This window comes from Loxodonta africana, chromosome 3, assembly GCF_030014295.1.
Source record: "Loxodonta africana isolate mLoxAfr1 chromosome 3, mLoxAfr1.hap2, whole genome shotgun sequence".
In the NCBI taxonomy this organism is placed as follows: Eukaryota; Metazoa; Chordata; class Mammalia; order Proboscidea; family Elephantidae; genus Loxodonta; species Loxodonta africana.
The window spans coordinates 30534124-30555254 of NC_087344.1; the positions used below are offsets into that span (position 1 = coordinate 30534124).

Genomic DNA, 21131 nt, shown 5'->3' on the forward strand with positions numbered 1-21131 from the left:
TCCTTACTGGAATAGACACTTACTCTGGATACGGATTTGCCCTCCCTGCATGCAATGCTTCTGCCAAAACTACCATCCATGGACTTACCCAACACCATGGTATCCCACACAGTACTGCCTCTGACCAAGGGACTTAGTTCACAGCAAAAGAAGTGTGGGAATGGGTCTATGCTCATGGAATTCAATGGTCTTATCATTTTCCCCATCATCCTGAAGCAGCTGGCTTGGTAGAATGATGGAATGGCCTTCTAAAGACACAATCACAGTGTCAGCCAGGTGGCAATACCTTGCAGGGTTGGGACAATGTCCTCCAAGAAGCTGTTTATGCTCTAAACCAGCATTCTAATATATGGTGTTGTTTCTCCCATAGCCAGGATTCATGGGTCCAGGAATCAAGAGGTGGAAATGAGAGTGGCACTGCTCACTACTACCCCCAGTGACCCACTTGCAAGATTTTTGCTTCCTGTCCCCATGACCTTATGGTCTGCAGGTCTAGAGGTCTTAGTTCCAAAGGGAGGAATGCTCCTACCTGGAGACACACCACTGATTCCATTGAACTGGAAGCTAAGAATGCCACCTGGCTACTTTGGGCTTCTTATGCCTCTGGATCAACAGGCAAAGAAGGGAGTTACCATACTGTTTGGTGTGATTGATCCTGATTGCCAAGAGGAAATCAGATTGGTATTACATAATGGAGGTAAAGAAGAATATGTCTGGAATGCAGGAGATCCCTTAGGCCATGCCCTGTGATCAAAGTCAATGAAAAACTACAGCAACCCAATTCCAACATGACTAATGACCCATCCCCTTCAGGAATAGAGTTTTGGGTCACCCCACCAGGCAAAGACATGACCAGATGAGGTGCTTGCTGAGGGCAAAGGGAATACGGAATGGGTGGTGGAAGGAGGTAGTTCTAAGTACCAGTTACGGCCACGTGACCAGTTGCAGAAACGAGGACTGTAACTGTTATGAGTATTTCTGCTTTGTATGTGTGCATCAACTATCTCTGTTTTCTTCATTTATCAAATATAAGATGTAAACGGGGGTAGCGCATTTTTGGTTCTACGCATGTTAGTTCTATCATGTTAGGCGCAAGTATGACTTTGTAATTGTCTTTATTCAGAGATTATGTATGGTTTAAGGAGATTTATACATGTGCCAAGTTGACAAGGGGTGGACTGTGATAGTTAAGATTGTGCCAACTTGGCTAGGCCATTATTCTCAGTGTTTATATGTGATCACTCCCACGATGGGATCTTCTGTGAGCAGCCAATCAGTTGAAAAGGATTGTCCTTGGGGGAGTGGCCTGCATCCAAATATAAGCAGACATTCTGGCTTTTTGCTCACTCTGTATCCTGCAGCCACCTCCTGTTCATCTGACCTCCGGTTCTTGGGACTTGAGCTATCAGCTTGCCTGTGAATCTTGGGATTTGTCAGTCTTCACAGTCTGTGAGCAAGAGCCTGGGTCTCTGGCCTGCTGATCTTGGGTTCACTAGGCCCTGCAGCTACATGAATCAGGAAAAGCCTCTATTCTGATCCATGGACTTGGGACGTTCCAGCCTGTAAAATCACATGAACTGTTTCCTTGATATAAATCACTCTGTATATATATATATGTATATATATGTTTATACTCTTTACTGGTTTTGCTTCTCTGAAGAACCCAGCCTAAGACAGATGGCCTTTATCACCACTTCTATTTAACATTATGCTGTAAGTCTTAGCTAGAACAATAAGGCAATAAACGGCATCCAAATTGGTAAGGAAGAAGTAAAACCATTCCTATAGGCAGATGATATGATTCTATACATAGAAAATCCAAAAGATTCCCTGAGAAAACTACTGGAACTAATAGAAGTATTCAGCAGATTAGAAGGATACAAGATAAACATACAAAAACCAGCTGGATTCCTATATACCAATAAAGAAATGATGAAAAGGAAATCAAGAAAACAATACCATTTATAATAGCCACTAAAAAAATAAAACACCTAAGAATAAATCTAACCAGGGATGTAAAAGACCTATACAAAGAAAACTACAAAACACTACTGCAAGAATGTAAAAGAGATCTACATAAATAGAAAAACATACCATGCTCATGGATAAGTAGACTTAACATTGTGAAAATGACAATCCTACCCAAAGCAATTTGCAAATACAATATAATCTCAATCCAAATACCAATGACATTCTTTAAAGAGATAGAAAAACTAATCATTAACTTTATATGGAAGGGGAAGAGGCCCCAAATAAGTAAAGCACTGTTGAAGAAGAAGAATAAAGTAGGAGGACTCACACTACCTGACCTCAGAACATACTATACAGCTACGGTAGTGAAAACAGCCTGGTACTGGTACAACAACAGACACATTGACCAGTGGAACAGAGTTGAGAACCTAGATGTAAATCCATTCACCTATGGTCACCTGATCTTTGACAAGGGCCCAAAGTCCATCAAATGGGGAAAAGACAGTCTTTTTTAACAAATGGTACTAGCAAAACTGGATGTCCATCTGCAAAAAAATGAAACAGGATCCATACCTCACACCATATACAAAAACTAATTCAAAATGGATCAAAGATCTAAATATAAAACCAAAAATTATAAAGCTCATAGAAGAAAAAATAGGATCAACTCTAGAGGCCCTAATACACAGCAATAACAGAATACAAATCATAACTAACGACACACAGACTCCAGAAGATAAGCTAGACAAACGGGATCTTCTAAAAATTAAACACTCATGCTCATCAAAAGATTTCACCGAAGAGTGAAAAGAGAACATACAGACTGGGGGAAAAAAATTTGGCTATTACAAATTCAATAAAGGTCTAATCTCTAAAATCTACAGGAAAATCCAACACCTCTACAACAAAAAGACAAATAATCCAATTAAAAAATGGGCAAAGGAAATGAACAGACACTTCACCAAAGAAGACATTCAAGTTAAGGTTAACAGACACATGAGGGAATGCTCGCGATCACTAGCCACAGTGAGATACCATCTCACCCCAGCATTACTGGCACAAATCAAAAACACATAAAATAACAAATGTTGGAGAGGCTGCAGGGAGACTGGAACTCTTATGCATTGCTGGTGGGAATGTAAAATGGCATAACCATTTTGGAAAATAACATGAAGCTTCCTTAGAAGGCTAGAAATAGAAATACCATATGATCCAGCAATCCCACTCCTAGGAATATATCCTACAGAAATAAAAGCCGTCACACACATAGACATATATACACCCATGTTCATTGCAGCATTGTTCACGATAGCAAAAAGATGGAAACAACCTAAATGCCCAACAACAGATGAATGGATAAACAAACTATGGTACATACACACAATGGAGTACTATGCAACCATAAAGAACAATGATGAATCTGCGAAGCATCTGACCACATGGATGAATCTGGAGAGCACTATGCTGAGTGAAATAAGTCAATCACAAAAGGACAAATATTGTATGAGACCATTAATATAAAAACTCATGTAAAGGTTTACACACAAAAAGGAACAATCTTTGATGGTTATGAGGGAGGGATGTGTGGGGATGGAAAAAACACTAAATAGACAATAGGTAAGTGGTAACTTTGGTGAAGGGTAAAACAGTACACAATACTGAGGAAGCCAGCACAACTTGTACAAGACAAGATCATGGAAGCTCCGTAGACACATCCAAACTCCCTGAGGGACCGAATTACTGGGCTGAGGGCTGTGGGACCATGTCCTCAGGGAACATCTAGCTCAATTGGCATAATATAGTTTATAAAGAAAATGTTCTACATTCTACTTTGGTGAGTAGTGTCTGGGGTCTTAAAAGCCTCTGAGTGGTCATCTAAGATATGCCACTGGTCTCACCCCTTTGTGAGCAAGGGAGAATCAAGAAAACTAAAGACACAAGGGAAAGATTAGTCCAAAGGACTAATGGACCACAACTGCCATGGCCCCCACCAGACTGAGTCCAGCAAAACTAGATGATGCCCACCTACCATCACTGATTGCTCTGACAGAGATCACAATAGTTGGTCCCTGACAGAGCTGGAGAAAAATGTAGAACAAAGTTCTAACTCACAAAAAAAGACCAGACTTACTGGCCTGACAGAGACTGGACACTCCCTGAGAGTATGGCCCCTGGACATCTTTCTAGCTCAGTAATGTAGTCACTCCTGAGGTTCACCCTTCAACCAGAGATTAGACAGGCCCATAAAACAAAATAAGACAAAACGGACACACCAGCCCAGGGGCAAGGACTAGAAGGCAGGAGGGGACAGGAAAGCTGGTAATAGGGAACCTAAGGTCAAGAAGGGAGAGTGTTAACATGTCATGGGTTTGTTAACCAATGTCATAAAACAATATGTGTAATAACTGTTTAATGAGAAGCCAGTTTGTTCTGTAAACCTTAAAGTACAAATGAAAAAAATAATAAAAAATAAAAGGCAGTATATTCCTTAGCCCATGACCATAGTGATCGGTTAGAGCAGTGGTTCTCAGCTGGGGCAGTTTTTCCCCCAGGAGAAGTTGGCAACGTCTGTAGACATTTTTGGTTGTCACAATGAGTGTGTGTGTGTGTGTGTGTGTGTGTGTGCGTGCGTGCTGGCACATAGTGGGAAGAAGCAAAGGATGCTCCTCAGCATCCCACAATGCACGGGACAGCTTCCACAGCAGAGAGTGATCTCTGGCTCTAAATGTCAGTACTGCTGAGGTGGAGAAACTCTGTTAGAGGATGGGTACATGGCCCAATGGACTCAAACATGCTAATGATCATGAAAATGGCACAGGACTGGGCAACTTTTCTTTCTGTTATGCATTAGGTTACCACGAGTCAGAGCCAACTCAATTGCAACTAACAACACAACCCAATTGGAGTCTTTAGAAAATCAATTCCAAGACTCCTACAAAAGTTGCTGCAAGGTTCTTTCTTCCCTGGATAGTACTATGTGCAGATGTGAAGTCTATGACTTTTGCACATATTTTGCTAACACAGAGGGAGGGTTAGGGCTGTGTGGGTGGAAAAAAGAGATTGGACTGGGTACCACATGGAGCCTGAGGCTGAAACTGAACCTCAGAGAAAAGCTGTAGAGAAGAGAAACTTAGTCCTTCTTGACCTCATTTGAGCCACTAGATCAAATCTCTCCTGAAGCTGGTCCTTTTTAGTTTGATGAGCTAATTAATCTTTTTTTGTTTGTTTAAGCCAGTTAAGTTGACTTTTGCCACTTGCAACCAACATCATTTCAGCTAATAGGATGAATCAATGGACATTAAATCCCACCTCCTTTCCTGAAGGGTCTCAGTGTAAAGACAATCTTGTCTTGGGGCACAGTTGGTTGCAAGACACAGAGACCCACCTGCTATGGATTGAATCGTGTCCTTCAAGAATAAACTGAAGTCTTAACCTCAGTACCTGTGAATGTGAACTTGTTTGGGAAAATAGGGCCTTTCTTTGAAGATGTTATCATTTAAATTAAACGAAGTCATACTGGAGCAGGGTGGGTCCTAATCCTAATCCCTTCTGAGGGTGTTTTATAAAAGGAGAAAACAAACACAGAGACAGAATCACACAGAGGGGTAGATACCATGTGAAGATGCATCTATAAGCAGCAAAAGAATGCCAAGGATTGCCAACAGCCACCGGAAGCTAGGAGAGAGACATGGAACAGTTCCTTTCTGAGCTCTCAGGAGGAATTTACATAGCTGATGTGCTGATTTGGACTGCTAGCCTCCAGAACTGTGAGAAAAATTGATTTCTGTTCTTTAAAGTCACCCGCTTTGTGGTATTTTGTTTCAGCAGCCCAAAGAAACTAAGAGTGGAATATGTAAAGGATGCTGCCATACATAAAGGAGTATTTCTTGTATGGCTACAGGGCTATCTCCAGGTGGACTGATGCAGAACCAGCTTCAGGCACTTACGAAGCAATCAGTAAGCACTTGTTGATGTTGATGGAATGAATGTTCAATTAACTGGGCATGATGCTCCTTCAAGTCTGCTGAAGCCATATGAGCTTCCATCTCTTATTCTCCCTGCTTATTAGCTCCATTCTCCTGTTTACTCACACTGGTAAAAGCTCCAAAATGGCCGTTCACATTCTTAATCTGCCTGTGACCTTAAAAGCTCCACCAACAGATGATGACCTTAGCATCAATTAAAGTTCTCAAGTGAGGGAACCTGATTAGCTCATCTTAAGTCAGGTGACCACCTCTGATCCAATCAGTGGCATCCTCTGCTGAAAGAGAATTCATGAGTGGGCAGTCGAGCCCAATAGGTTTACCCCAAGATGGGAGCTCATTTTAGCTCTGGGGGTGGGGAAAGACAGAAAAGGCCCCACCACCATCACTCCCCACATCACGTAGACACAGACCAATGACACCAAGTGTTAACTATTCCTTTATTAGGCAGTGAGGGGAGTGGGGGCTGTACAATGCAGGGACTGGTATTCAGCTACACAGGGGTTGTGACCATAAGCCATATTACAAAAATAGCCTAAAAATACTTCTATTCTGCCATGGAACTGGGCCAGGGGAGCACCAGGAGGAGAGTCTCCATCCAGGCAGCTCCTTTCCTCCCTGCATTTCCATATTTACAGGAAGGCAAAGTGGAATGCACACTTCTCCCCTGGCTCCCAAGTTCTCACCAGCCACCCCACAGTACCCAATGGTAGGTGGCCCAGGGGGCAGCAGGGCTCTGTGGAGGGGAGGCCCTGGGAATGGGTTCTGCAGGCCAGAATGGCCCTTCCTCCAGCAAGTTACAGAACAAATCACATCTGGAATGCAGTGAAGTGAGGGAGAGGGTTGGGAGAGGAGGCTCCCAAGTCTTGCCCGACCCCTGGCCCCAGAGGGTGCGCCCAAGGGTGCCTACTTGGTACATACCAGGGCCGTGTACTTGGTACACGGGATCCCAGTTCGCCTGTGCACTGAGTACACGGAATCCAGCTTGGCCAAATGGGCCCACAGACTCAGCCCCACGGGGGCACTGGGGGTTCATGGGGAGGGGGGAGCATCTCCATATATATATTTTGTAAAAAATAATAATAATAAGTTTGTTTAAATGAATTTGTTTTCTATACAAAATGTAAAAAAAAAAAGAAAATAATAATCCACTCATGTAAGAGTGTGAGGAGAGAAAAGCCGGAGGAGGGAGGGAAGAAAGAGAAAGGGAAAAAGAGGAGGTCCCAGACTCACCCCAAGATTAGGAGGGTGAGGCAGTCAGCCTCCACTCATTATAAATAAAGGAAGACTGAGGCCCTGATTTGGTGACCTGCCTTGGTCACCAGCAAGGGGGTGCAAGTAGGCTGGTGGAAAGAGAAGAGAATGAAAAGGACTAAAAAGAAAAGAGAGGTCAGGATAGGGTGTCTCTCAGCCCCCGAGATCCAGGCACTGAGAAGGGTCTCAGGCCAACACCTGCCTCTTGGGGGGGACCTCAGGGTGGGGCCCCAGTTGGGTCTGGGTCTGGGTGAGGGGGCCAGGGACAGTCAGGGGGAGGGTCTGGGCAGGCAGTGTCCCTGCGGCCGTGGCCCCGGAAGCTGTGGCAGGGCTTGGTGCTGAGTCGGACCAGTCCGAGAGGGAGGGGGGCGACGGGCTGGCCCAGTGCTCTGGGGACTCAGGAGAGGGGGTCAAGTAAGGGTGCTCACTGGGGACCCGCAGAAAGTGGGCCTTGCGGGGGCTGCTGTGGGACCCAGCTGCCACATATTCCTCACCGTGTCCCAGGGCAGCAAGGTATGGTGGGGGCCGCTCCTGGGGGGAAACGGGGGTCCCAGGGTTCAGCAGCTGGGGGCCCGGGGCCAGTGGCAGCAGGAAGGAGGGGCCTGGTGGGGCCGGTGGGGGCAAGCGGGCCCAGTCAAGGGGCACCGCCACAGGGTTCAGGAGACCCAGGCTGAGCACACAGCCCCCTGGTGGCTGGCGCCCTAGACCCGCCCGCCCGGAGCCCCCGAGCTGCGCCAGAGACACTGCTGTGGCGGTGGCAGCTGCATAGGGCCCCTCAAGGGGGAAGCCGCTGGGGGAGGCAGGAGGGCCCCCGAAGGGCCGTGGGGAGTCCAGCGAGTCCACAGGCGAGAGGGTGACCGAGCTGTCCGCCAGTGGCCCTGGGCAGGCCAGCGTCAGCTTCTTGCCTCGTCCCCGGGTCCCCTGTGGCCCCAGCCCTGCCTTCCCAGGGGGTCTTCGATTCTTCTTGCCCCCTGACGGTGCTGCCTTAAGGCCTGGGAGGAAGGCTCCAGGTGGGCAGAGCAGGGGGCCCAGGCCATGGGGGCCGGGAGGGCTTCGGGGCCCACTGGGCTGGTCCAGCAGCCGCACGATGTCCTGGTGCAGCCGTTCCTGGGCCACGTCTCGTGGCAGCCGGTCCAGGTGGTCTGTGATCTCACGGTTGGCGAAATGGTCCAGCAGCAGCTTGGCGGCCTCAAAGCTGCCCTCACGGGCAGCCAGGAACAGAGGCGTCTCCTCCTGGGGGGCCAGAACCCACAGGCATCAGGGCCACGAGAGCCACGCTCTAACTCTTGGCCACTCTCAGCCAAGTCTCCACCTTCAGTGGGACCTGAGAGCTAGGGGTTCGTACTCTCGGGCCTGACAGACCTGGGTTCAAATCCTTACTCTGCTGGGAGAACCTAGGCAAGTTCACTCCTTTATGCCACATCTATGGAGCCCAAGGGCCAAGGCTATGGTGAGGCAAGCGAGGCATTCACCTCAGCCACTCAGTCCAAAGACAAACCAAACCCATTGCTGTTGAGTTGATTCCAACTCATGGCAACCCCACGTGTTACAGAGTAGAACTGCTCAATAGGGTTTTCTTGGATATGATCTTACAGCAGAGCAGGCCTTTCTTCCGTAGCACCTCTGGGTGGGTTTGAACCACCAGCCAACCACAAACCATTTGTACCACCCAGGGACCACTAAGTCCAAGGGGCCACCAAAAACCTCAGTCATTAAAATTAAATATTTAAAAAAATGAAGATTAATGGGTTTTTGTGTGAGAGACTGACCTGATTTGTAAACTTTCACTTAAAGCACAATAAAAATTATTTTAAAAAATGAAGATTAATCCAAAAAACCCATGACGAACAAATAAACCAGAATTTTAAATAAGGACAGGATCTGACCCTGTCCCCTCTGAGCCTCACCCTTCCCATCTGTAAAATGAGGAGAGAAAAACCACCTTGGAAGAGTTTGTAAACCGTGACCATAACCAGTAAACCAGTTGTCATCAAGTCGATTTTGACTCATGGCAACTCATGGGTTGCCATGACCATAAAAACCAAAAAAACCCAAACCCATTGCCATCAACTCTGACTCATGGTGACCCCATGTATTACAGATTAGAACTGCTCCACAAGTTTTCTTGGCTGTGATCTTTACGGAAGCAGATCACCAGGCCTTTCTCCTATGGTGCCACTGGGAGGGTTCAAACTGCCAACCTTTAGGTTAGTAGTTGAGCACAAACGGCTTGCGCCACCCAGGAACCTTGCCATGATCATAAGTTACCTTTAACGAGGAGCCACTAAAGCACTTTACAAACGCTTTAGCTCACCGAGTCCTTGGAACATGCCATGAGGTGGATACTGTTACTTTCCCACTTCACAGTAAGAAAACTGAGGCTCGGAGAAGTTAACTTGCCCAACATCACACAGCAATGGCCAGGCTTCCTCCTCTGCTCCCTGGTCGTAGCTTCTTCGCCCCAAATCCTACCCTGAAGGCTGGCCTCAGACAGGGTGAATACCTCTACCGGCCTACACCACCCTGTTCTCTGCCACCTGTGGGGGCTGTGCAGGTGCTGGCCCCCGGGTGGGCTGAGGCCCAGGCTCACCTTGCTGTCTTGCATGTCCTTGTTGGCTCCATTTTTGAGCAGGGCCAAGGTGGCCTCCACATTGTTGACGGCAGCAGCCCAGTGTAAAGCTGATTTCCCTGGAGTGAGAGGGGAGAGGACAGTGTCAGGACCCAGCTCATGTCCCTGCCCCCATGGCAGAGGGCAGAAAGTGTCCATAACATGGCCTGGAGGATGGGGGCAGGATGGTCACGAACAAGCACCTGTGTCTGGGTATATGTGTGTGCACACCTGTGAACTGACTGTACGTAGGGTAATAGGCCTGTATGTGGACACCTCTGGAATGACCCTGAACATGGGAGGAGAGACTGTGTGTGCATAAACACACCTATAGACCTGACTCTCAGTACACTGGGGACTGTACATACATGTGCACACCTGTAGACCTGACTCCTGGTACACGAGGGGCTGTGTGTGTGTGTGTGTGTGCACGCACACCTGTAGATGACTCCTAGTACCCAGCGAATTGTGCATTCATTTGCATACCTACAAACCTGACTCCAGTCAACGGGAGACTGCGTGTGCATGTGCATACCTGTAGACCTGACTCCTAGTACACAGAGGACTCTGTGTGTGTGTGTGTGTGTGTGTGTGTGTGTGTGCATACCTGTAGACCTGACTACAGTACATGGAGACTGGGTGTGCACGGCTATAGATGACTCCCAGTACTGGTGGACTATGTGTGCCTGTGCATACTTATAGACCTGACTCTGGTAGCCGGGGGGCGGGGGCTGCGTGTGCCTCCCTTGGGAGGTACCTGGAGCTGTGCCATCTAATACAAGAGCCATCAATCACATGTGGTTTTTTAAAATTCAAATTAGTTGAAATAAAATACAATAAAAAATTCAGTAATTTTGCCACTTAGTCACATTTCCGGTGCTGGATAGCCTCCGCATGTGGCTGGTGGCCTACACATTAGACGACACAGACGCAGAACACTTCCATGCTTGCAGAAAGTTCTACCCGACAGTGCTGCTAGTAGGGCCATGGTTCTCAACCAGGGGCGATTTTACCCCCTGGCAGGGCCCAGGGCAGTGCCTGCAGACATTTGTGGTCACCACCCCTGGAAAACAGTGCTACTGGCATCGAGTGAGTCAAGGCCAGAGGTGCTGCTCGGCCTCCTACAGGGCCCAGGACAGCTCCCATCACAGAGCCTGACCCAGTGCTAAGGCAGAAAACCCTGCTGCACAGGATGTGTGCTGTCCCTTGGAGGGCAGGTTGCCATGAATCTGCACAGGTGACTCTGCACAGATGCAAACGAGCTGCCTCCACAGAGGTGCCCTCTCAGTGTGTCGCTGTCGCTAGCAGCCTTCGACTCACAGCCACTCTGTGCACAACAGAATGAAATGCTGTCCAGTCCTATAAATCAGCTGCTGTTGAGCCTATTTTGACTCATGGCGACCCCACGTGTGTCAGAGTAGAACTGTGCTCCATAGGGTTTTCAATGGCTGATTTTGCAGAAGTAGATTGCCAGGACTTCCTTTCAAGGCCCCTCTGGGTGGACTCAAATCTCCAACCTTTTGATAGCTGCCAAGCACGTCAACCGTTTGCACCGCCCAAGGACCGCCTTGTACTGTAGATTGGGTGAATCTGCCCATGCATTATCACAGTTTCCCAGCAGAGGGCAGTAGGATGAGTTGTTCTACCAAAGCAGATGGAAAGAAAGTGTCTTGGAGAAAAGCGCCTTTTTCTAAACCACAGAGGCACTGTATGGGCTAGTGGCCACCCTGTATGAGAGTGGACATCCATGTTGCAACCTGGTTATGTGCGCATGAGCTTCAATGAGCGATTCTACATGTAGGTGTGAGTTCACACAAACGTAACAGTCAGGGCCCAGGTGGCACCCTCCGAGCCCCCACCCACCACCACCCCTGCCCACCTACCGAGCTCATCCACAGCATTGACATCCGCGTGGCTGGCAATGAGCTCTTCCACCATACCCTCCACTGCCAGGCGGGCTGCCAGGATCAGTGCTGTGGAGCCGTCTGCCATGCGGGCATCCAGGTCTGTGGAGCGGTTCCGGATGAGAATCTGAGGGGGAGAAGAGGGGTCATGCACCAGGGCAGTCAGGGCAGAAATAGGGGAGTCAGGAGGACTCCCAAGCCCCTAACATCGCCAACCTCCACATGGCCTGGAATCAATGAGTTTCATCAAACAGACTGACACTGTATGCCTGTACATCCCCATTTTATAAATGGGAATGAGATCAATAAGAATAACTCCATTACAGAAAGGCAGAGCCAGGGCTCAAACCCAGGTTGTCTGATGCCCTTCCCAGCCCTAAAGTTCAAGAGGGCAGGCCCATTTCACCTGGAAGACACCCTGGGCGTCGGCGGTGACAGCCGTGTGCAGGGGGGTGCGGCCCGAGTGGTCCTGGGCATTGGTGTCTGCGCCTGCATCCAGCAGCCGCTTGGCTGCGTCGGCTCGGGCGTAGCGGGCGGCCAGGTGCAGGGCAGTCTCACCAGTGCGGTCAGTCTGTGCTCCAAGCTGGGCACCCTGGCAGATCAGGTCCGAGATGATGCTGGCTGATGTGTCATCGGCCTCATCCTCCTCTGCCGGCATCGGCTCCAGGGCTCCCCCACAGAAGGAGGCCAGCATAAGTGGGGTGAAGCCATCTGTGGGGATCGGGAGTGCATCATGAGGGAGGCTGGCACAGAGGTCCCTCCAGGGAATATTATCTCGGCTCTGCGTTAGGAGGAAGTGGGACAGGTGGGAGCACAACAGAGTGGCAAGTCATTCCATCTGCACACACCTGTGTCAGGTGCCCCAGAGCCAACCCAGGATAAGGACTCCTGGGCATGTGATTTGTCACAGAAGGGTTCCTAGGGAGTAGAAGATACAGGACTAGGGAGGGAGAAGCCAAGCAAGGGTGCAACCTCAGGCAAACTCCCAGGGAGCTAAGTCAGCCTGATCCTGCAGGAGGACTTGCCTTCTCTCCCTGAGGCCACAGAGCAATGCTAGGCGAATAGGTTGTGCCTTTCATACTCCGCACTCTCTGGTTAAACGCCACCCCCACGGACATAAACTCCCAGGCACTTCAGGCTCCTGCACCCAAGATACTTTCAAAAAGAACCACATATGCAAAAAGCAAAATGAAGCTGGGATAGGAATATCCTAAAATGTGGTAAAGACAGACTCAAGAGGATCTGGACAGCACAGCTGGCTACACTCGTCACAAGCATTTGTTCTGGTGTCTTTAGGAAGCCACGTGCACCTCGTTCTCCATCCTCTAGCCCCGGGTAGATCAAACCCCTCCCCAGATCAGGGATAGGCTCAGCTGATCTGCATATTCTGGCTCCCTGGCCACACTGATTGGCTCAGGGATGGGCATGTGACCCTAGCCTGTCCAATCAGAACTCATCCTGGGATGTTTGCTGAGCAGTTGGGAAAACAGTTGGCATGACTTGCTACCCTCAGGGGAAAGCCAGCTTGGGTTGAAACCACCACGGCTGGCTGGAAATCAAGCCAAGAGGTGGGAAGAGGAAGACTGAGTCCTGGATCCAGACATTCCCAACACTTCCAGTTCTATAAACCCAAAAATCCCACCCCCCCTTTTTTTTCACTTAAGCTAGTGTGAGTTGGGCTTTTGTACTTAAAACCAAGATTCTTGATTAGCACCTACATCCACAGAAGCCTGGATATAGCCCAGTTCTCCCCAGAGCACATATCCAGATGCAGCTTCTCATGAACAGGACGAGGGGTGGAGGGCGCCATCACTGACCTGGTCCACGCACATTGACATCCATGCCGTCAGCATCCACGTCCCCCTGTGGTGGTGTCAGTGCCATGGCTGGTGCCATGCGGATGTCAGCAGCAACCAGGTGGTGTTGAGTCCACTGGCGGCAGTCCACAGCATCCTCAGCCCCCACGCTGGGCTCCTCTACCTGGAGGTACAAGGACCCTGGGTCCTCAGACACCACCCTTTGGAAGCGGGCACAGATACCAGTAGGGGTAGAACTGGACACACCAGTGGGGTTTCTCTCATTGAAACACACACAGGGCCCTGCGAAATCATGAACATCCCACCTTTGTTACACCCAAAAACCAAATGCACTACTGTCTATTCCGACTCATGGTGACTCTGTGTGTGACAGAGTAGAACTGTGCTCCCTAAGGTTTTCTTGGCTGTAATCTTTAGGGAAGCAGGTCACCAGGTCTTTCTTCTGCAGTACCACTGGGTGGGTTTGAACTGCCAACTTTTAGGTTAGTAGTCACATGCAAACCATTTGTGCCATCCGGGGACCCCCTTTGTTACATATGTTTCTTATCAGGAAACTGCGCAGACTGACTTGCTAGATGCCAGAGCCAATAAAGGGAAGAACTAGGATTTTTAACCCAACTTGGACAGAGGGAGTAAGGACCCGAAGCAGATAAGCCAGGAAAGGGCAGGGAGCATAGCACCTGTCAGCACACACCTGTCTATACACTAAACCCAGTTGCTACGGAGTCGATTTTTACTCATGACGACCCCATCTATGTCAGAGTAGAAATGTGCTCCATAGGGTATTCAATGGCTGATTTTTTGGAAGTAGATTGCCAGGTCCTTCTCCCTACCCCATCTTAGTCTGGAAGCCCTGCTGAAACCTGTTCAGCATCACAGCAACACGCAAGCCTCTACTGACAGACAGGTGGTGACTGCACATGACGTGCATCGGCTGGGAATCAAACCCAGGTCCCCTGCATGGAAGGTGAGAATTCTACCACTGAACCACCATTGTCCCCGTCAATCATAATAGATGTCTCCATTTCACAAACATTAAAATAGGGGAAAGCCAGCTGAGAATTGAGGTGTACATCAATAGCTATTGTATAGAGTTGTCGTAGTCTCTGGGTGGTACAAACGGTTAACGTGCTCGGTTGCTAACTGAAAGGTTGGCGGTACGAGTCCACCCAGAGGCTCCTCAGAAGAAAGGCCTGGGGATCTACTTCCAAAACTCCAGCCACTGGAAACCCTACAGGGCACAGTTCTACTCTGACACACGAGGTCACCACGAGTCAGGGTTGACTTGACAACAACTGGTTTGTAGGATTGTTGTAAAAATGAAGTCGGATGCTTTGTGTGTTATGAAGGTGAAAGCATTCTGTGTGTGCATTTGGGACATCCAGCAGGTACCCAGGTAACACTAGTAGGAGCCCATGGGCATTGCCCCAGGAGAGGAAATAGCACTCAGGACCGTCTGGGCACATTTTTGGGCTGGGCGCACTGGACAAAGTCAGACACAGCAGAGAGAACAGTCTATCTGGACCAGGGGATCTCCTCTGGAAAGACCCCAGGCTGGCCTAACACCAGGGACCTGACTGGGGAGGGGGCAGGATGGGGCAGGGACCTTCCACTCATTGTCGTTGTTAGTTGCCTTCAAGCTGATTCCAACTCATGGCAACCCCATGTGTGCAGAGTAGAACTGCTCCATAGAGTTTTCAAGGTTGTAACCTCTCAGAAGCAGATGGCCAGACCTGTCTTTTGAAGCACCTCTGGGTGGACTCAAACCACCAACCTTTTGGCTAGTGGTCAAGCGATTAACCATTTGTGCCACACAAGTGGACCCAAATGGCAAATGTCCCTCTCTCCCTGAGGCCACAGAGCAAAGCCGGAAGGCCACGAGTGTTCTCTGGAGCCTGGGAGGTGGGAAAGCAGAGCCTCCCCTGGGTACCCAGGACCCTGAAGGAGAGGTTGGAGGAGGGGCAGCACCTTCAGTCTCTTGGCCTCCGGGCACTCGGTGTCCATCCAGTCTGAGGCCACCTCCCCCATCAGACTCTCACCCTTGGCCATGTTCCTGTGGGGACAGTGGAAAGGGCAGATGTGAGAGGGGTCACTGGATACTTGCCACCTGGGTGGGGGACTTTGGGGGTGGAGTCAGGGCAGAGGTCAGAGAGGCGAAGTTGGGGATCTGGAAGGGGATCCGGGGTCTTGGAACAGTAAACACAGGAGACAGGGGACAGGGTTGGGACAGGGTCCAATGAGGGGGTATGGGATGGGGTCAGGGTCACAGGGTGCACAGTAAGGTGTTATGACAGTGACAGCTGGGTCCAAAGGTGGAATTGAAGGACAGTTGTGGGGTCAGGGGTTATGATGGGTGATGGCCAAGTCCTACGGTGAAATTGGGAAAGGGACATTTGTGGGGTCAGGGGTTATGATAAGTGATAACTAGGGGCCTAAGATGAAATCAGAAAAGGACAGTTGAGAGTCAGGGGTTATAACGGGTGATGGCTGGGTCCTAAGGTGGAATCAGAGGAAGAGAAGTGGGGTCAGGGATCAGAGCAGGTTACAGGATAAGTGAAGGGTCACAGGAGATACAGCGGGGTTACAGAGGATGACCTCGTAATAGGTAGGAGATGCAGCCAGGACGAAGGAGGTTGTGGTGAAGGGTCAATGGTCATGGAGTCAGAGGTGAGGGATAAGTTCAGGGGTCAGGGTGATGTCAGGTAAGGGTGGGGTTGGGCATCTTGGAAGACACGTCAGGGAGTTGAAGGTGAGGCCCAGGGTCAAGTCTGGAATACACGGCCACGAAATGGTGATGGGATAAGAGGTAGGGTCAAAGGTCAGGGTGGGTTGGAGCCAGAGGTGGGATTGGGGGTCATGGAGAATAGGGCCAGGAGAGCAGACATAGAGTCCATGAGGTCAGCAGTCACGTGGGAACACACACTGAGTGGCAGGCTTAGTGTGGAGTCAGGGAGACTGGGACATGGGAAATACGGTCAAGGGTCAGGGGTCACAGAGTCAGTGGTCAAGGGGGATGAACACTGGTGTCCAGGGTAGAGTCTGAAGTTAAGGTCAGGCCAGGGTCAAAAGTCAGAGTCAGTTCAAGGCAAGGACAGAGACCAGAAAGGGGCCTCACTTCATGCCCAGCGCATCCTGGCCTACTGGCTCCCGCCGGCCCTTGTGGCCTGCTGCAGCATCCTTGTGCAATGTGAAGCCCTCAGGGAACCACAGGGTGCTGTGCTCGCGCTTGCGCCGGGCCACCATGACACCCAGGACAAGGATAACCAGGAGGAAGACGGCACCCGCGGCCAGCAGGGGCAGCAGTGGCACACTCGGCTCTGGCAGCTCCAGCGGTTCAGCTGCAGGAAGAAGTGGGGTTCTAGCACAGCAGAGCACCCCGCCCCAGCCCCCAGCTCCCCCATGTTGCCCTGGGGCACAGCCTCACCACGCACAGCCCGCAGCGGGTACGGGAAGTCTAGGCGCTCCACAGCCGACAGGGCACCCAGGTAGTCGGCTGCGCTCTGGGCATCAGGGAAGCAGTGGTCATTCTCAGATGACTGTAGGCACAGCCGGTTGTCAATCTCCAGCATGACTACAGAGCTGCGGGATGGACAGATGGACAGGAGGCACAGACTGACACAGTGATCAAGCCCTCACAAACCCTCTTTGTCGTAAGACGTATATTAACCAAGCTGTTGTCATTAGTTGTCACCACGGATTCCAACTCACGATGACCCCATGTGTGCAGAGTAGAACTGCTCGGTAGGGCTTTCAAGGCTGACCTGTCAGAAGCAGATCACCAGGCCTGTCTTCTGAGGAGTCTTTGGGTGGGTTCAACTACTAGTCTAGTGCTTAACCATTCGAGGCACCCAGGGACCCCTTGACGTAATGCTTAAGCTTTGCAAACCTCCTTTATGTTAAGGCATGTGCTAACTGTTAGGGACTGAACTGTGTCCCCAAACAATATGCTTTGTAAATCCTAACGCCTCTACCTGTGGACAGGGAGTCCCTGGGTGATGTAAAAGGTTAAGCAGTCAACTATTAGCCAAAAGGTTGGCTGTTGGAACACACCCAGAGGCACCTTGGAAGACAGGCTTGGCAATCTGCTTCTGAAAGGCCGTGACCTTGAAAACCCTATGGAGCAGTGCTATTCTGCACACATGGGGTCACCATGAGTTGCAGTCAACTCACAGCAATTAACAACAACCAGATTAACCAACGGTTAACTTCTATTTCCTCCTTTTCTCCTTAAAAGCTTCGTTGTGACAAGCCTGCATGGAGCAATTTGTTGTTTTAAAAACAGAATGGTCTCTCTTTATGCATATGCATACAGAGTAACTGCTGGAATAAACCCTGTATGTTTTAATCTCTTTGTGTTTTCTTTAACAGGAAGGACAGGCAGCTCAGTACCATCCTCCTGCCCCTACTCCACCCTCACAGAGCTATCTCCACTCTCCAGGACTCCATGGCCTATCTGGCATTCACCCGACCGAGCCCCCCAATAGGTCTTGCTGTGGCCACTAGTGTTCCCTGAGCCACTGAATCCAATGGACATTTTTTTCAGGTCAACATCTCAAGAACGTTCCTCGCATACCACAGTGGGTGCTGTTGGTGCCTGCCTGGATTCCCTGTACTGATCTCCCAGTTGCTGTGAGAGTTGGCTTCTAACAGCTCACAGCTGACCCTTCTCCAGAAAACTGTCCTCGGCAAAATGGCAGCCACCTCACTTGGGAGGTGACACCCGTAGGGCAGCCCACAGCCAACAACTGACTGATATGGGATACAAAAGACTTCTGCCTCAAGGTGGAACCAACTCTGGGGTGCTGTTCATGCTCCAGGGCTCCCTGTGTGTTATAGATTAAAGTGTGTGCAGAGTAGAACTGCTCAAAACACGTGTTGGAATCCTAATTCTTGTACCTGTGGAAGTAAGCCTGTTTGGAAATAGAGTTTTCTTTGTTATATTAATTAGATCATATCCAAGGTTTTAAAAACCGCTGCCCTCTGACTCATGGGACTCAGGGTAGAGTTCTGCTCCATAGGGTTTCAATGCCTGTGATCTTTAGGAAGTAGACTGCCAGGCCTTTCTTTCGAGGCACCAACTTGATGGATGGACCCGAACCACCAACCTTTGGCTTAGCAGCCAAGACATAGATCGTTTACACCACCCAGGGACTCCATTACAAAGCGTGAAGTAAAAAAAATGCGCAGAGACATGGATCCATGGAGTCCCTCCCCTGCTCAGAGCCCCACCCCCCTTCCACCTTACCGCCCCCTGCAAAACCCTGGGGCAGAGGGGATTGGCTGGATCCACTTGCGGAGATAGGTGGGATCACGTGGGGGCGGGGTCAGAGTGGGAGGAATCACAGGCAGGTTGGGGGGGTCCTGGGTCCCGGCAGGGTGGGCGAAATCACTCACCCAATCACTTCTGGGACCAGCTCCCGCCGGGCACGCGGCTCGGTGCTAGGCCGGTGGTAAGGGAAGACCATGGCCTGGCCGTTCCCGTCCAGGCGGAAGCGCAGCGAGGTGCGCAAGATGGCACTGAGCCGCTGCAGGAAGTCGGCGCTAGAGCGCAGCAGCTCCTCGGGCGGCAGCAGCACGGTGAGCACCAGCACGCCGCGCGCCAGCAGTGCCGGCACCTCCATGGCGCAGTCCAGCCCGTCCCAGCCGCATTCCTCCATGTTGCAGCCCTGGTCGCATTGGCCATCGGCAAAGTGGTCTGCGCAGTACTTCTCATACACGGGGCTGGGTGGGGGGGGAGGTGGGAGGAGGGAAGAGGCAGATCAGGGGATCTCCAGAATGGCAGACAGCACGTGCACCCCAAAAAACCAAACCCGTTGCCGCTGAGTCGATTCTGACCCGCAGCGACCCTATAGGACAGAGGAGCACTGCCCCATTGGATTTCCAAGGAGCTTTGGTACAATCACACTGCCGACCCTTTGGTTAGCACTCTTAATGCTTAACTACCGCACCACCAGGGCCATAGCACGTGCACAGGGGGCCCGAATATTCCAGCACATGTCAGGCTTTGTGTAAATTCAACTATTAGCTCAATACCATACTATACGAATTGCCGGTCGTTGATTCTAACTCCTGGTGACCCATGTGTGCAGAGTAAAACTGTGCTCCACAGGGTTTTCTATACTGTCACCTTTCGGAAGCAGATGGCCAGGCCTTTCTTCCGAGGCACCTCTTGGTGGGTTGGAACCATCAACTTTTCAGCTAGTAGCCAAGCATTTTAACCATTTGTACCACCCAAGGACTCCATTCATTCAGTAACTATTAATAAATCAATAACTGTTGATGGACTGCCTGCCACAGGCTACTGTGGGCACTGAGGATATGGCCCAGCCACAAATCCTCACCTGTGTGGAGCAGACATTCCAGTGGTTGAGACAGATGTTAGAGATGAGTAAGCAGAATATACACATTCCAGTTACACGTCAATAAAAGTAAAAATATAACTAGTCAAAAAGTTGGCAGTTCAAACCCACCCAGAGGAGCCTCGGAAGACAAACCTGGTGATCTACTTCGGAAAAGTCACACAGCCCTGAAAACCCTATGGAGCAGTTAGTTCTACTCGGAACTCATGGGGTCTCCAGGAGTTAGAATTGACTTGACAGCAAACTAACAACAACACGCAGACACATATAGGGTACGCTGGATGGAATTACGTGCTACGGAGAAAAATACAGCAGGGGAAGGGCTGGGGAGGTGTGGGGGTGGCAGGGGAGGGGACGCACACTGAGAAGGAGCAAAGGCCTGAAGGAGGTGAGGGAGGAGCAGTCCAGGCAAGGGGAGTAGCCAGTGCAAAGGCCCTGGGGCAGGACCAAGCCTGGGGAATCTGAGGGACAACAGAGAGGTCAGGGTGGCTAGAGCAGAGTAAGCAAGAGAGCGAGCAGGGGGAAATGAGGGCGGGAGGTAAAGGTGAGGGACAGCTCCAGGCAGACAAAGACAGAAGAGGAGGGGTGCAGCGATGGCAGATGGCATTTGAGGGTGAACAAAAGGACAAATAAGAATCATGGATAGACAAAGGGATAGAAGAGGTGCAGGGATGGACAAGCAGGGGTGTGGACAAACAGGCAGGGTCATGGACAGACAGACAGGCACACAGAGGAACCATAGGGGTGCATGGATGGACAGAAGGACAGAAAGGCACACGGAAGGTCAGGTAGGGCACGGTGCTGGACAGATGGATGAGGTGCACAGATGGACAGACTGGCATCCAGACAGATGGATGGACAGATGAGGTCCAAGGATGGAAAAACAATAGTGCAGACAGGTGCACAGAGGGGCCAGTGGGGATGGACAGAAGGGTGAACAAACAGGGCAGATGGAAGGAAAGGTAAAGTGTGTGGGACAGAAAAACAGACAGGCAGGGCACAGGGATACATAAACAGGGCTCACGGATGGACAGATGGACAGAGTCATGATGGGCAGATGGGGTACAAAGACAGACAGAGCACTTGGATGGACAGATAGGGTACAAAGAGACAGAGAATAAATGGACATCCCAACATATAGGGCACTTGGATCACCTCGCAGACAAACCAGGGCAGATGGATAAGCAGACAGAGAGGCAGGGCTAGGTGGTTAGGTGGTGCACATGGACAGACAG

The 21131-nt window shown here is 50.3% G+C and overlaps 1 protein-coding gene across 2 annotated transcripts in view; it reads right to left on the reverse strand.

Annotated features, from left to right (window-relative positions):
- Nucleotides 1–6375: 6375 nt before the first annotated feature.
- The window catches only part of NOTCH3 (notch receptor 3), a 38670-nt gene continuing 23914 nt past the window's right edge, over nt 6376–21131 (reverse strand). For both annotated transcript variants that reach the window (XM_064280857.1, XM_064280858.1), the window contains 9 exons: nt 18932–19258; nt 16962–17116; nt 16653–16875; nt 15506–15590; nt 13538–13700; nt 12127–12431; nt 11700–11847; nt 9799–9896; nt 6376–8441 (listed from right to left, as the gene is read on the reverse strand). In XM_064280857.1, coding sequence (XP_064136927.1) covers nt 7395–8441; nt 9799–9896; nt 11700–11847; nt 12127–12431; nt 13538–13700; nt 15506–15590; nt 16653–16875; nt 16962–17116; nt 18932–19258 — 2551 coding nt within the window. In that variant the 3' untranslated portion in view covers nt 6376–7394. The remainder of the gene's footprint in view (nt 8442–9798; nt 9897–11699; nt 11848–12126; nt 12432–13537; nt 13701–15505; nt 15591–16652; nt 16876–16961; nt 17117–18931; nt 19259–21131) is intronic.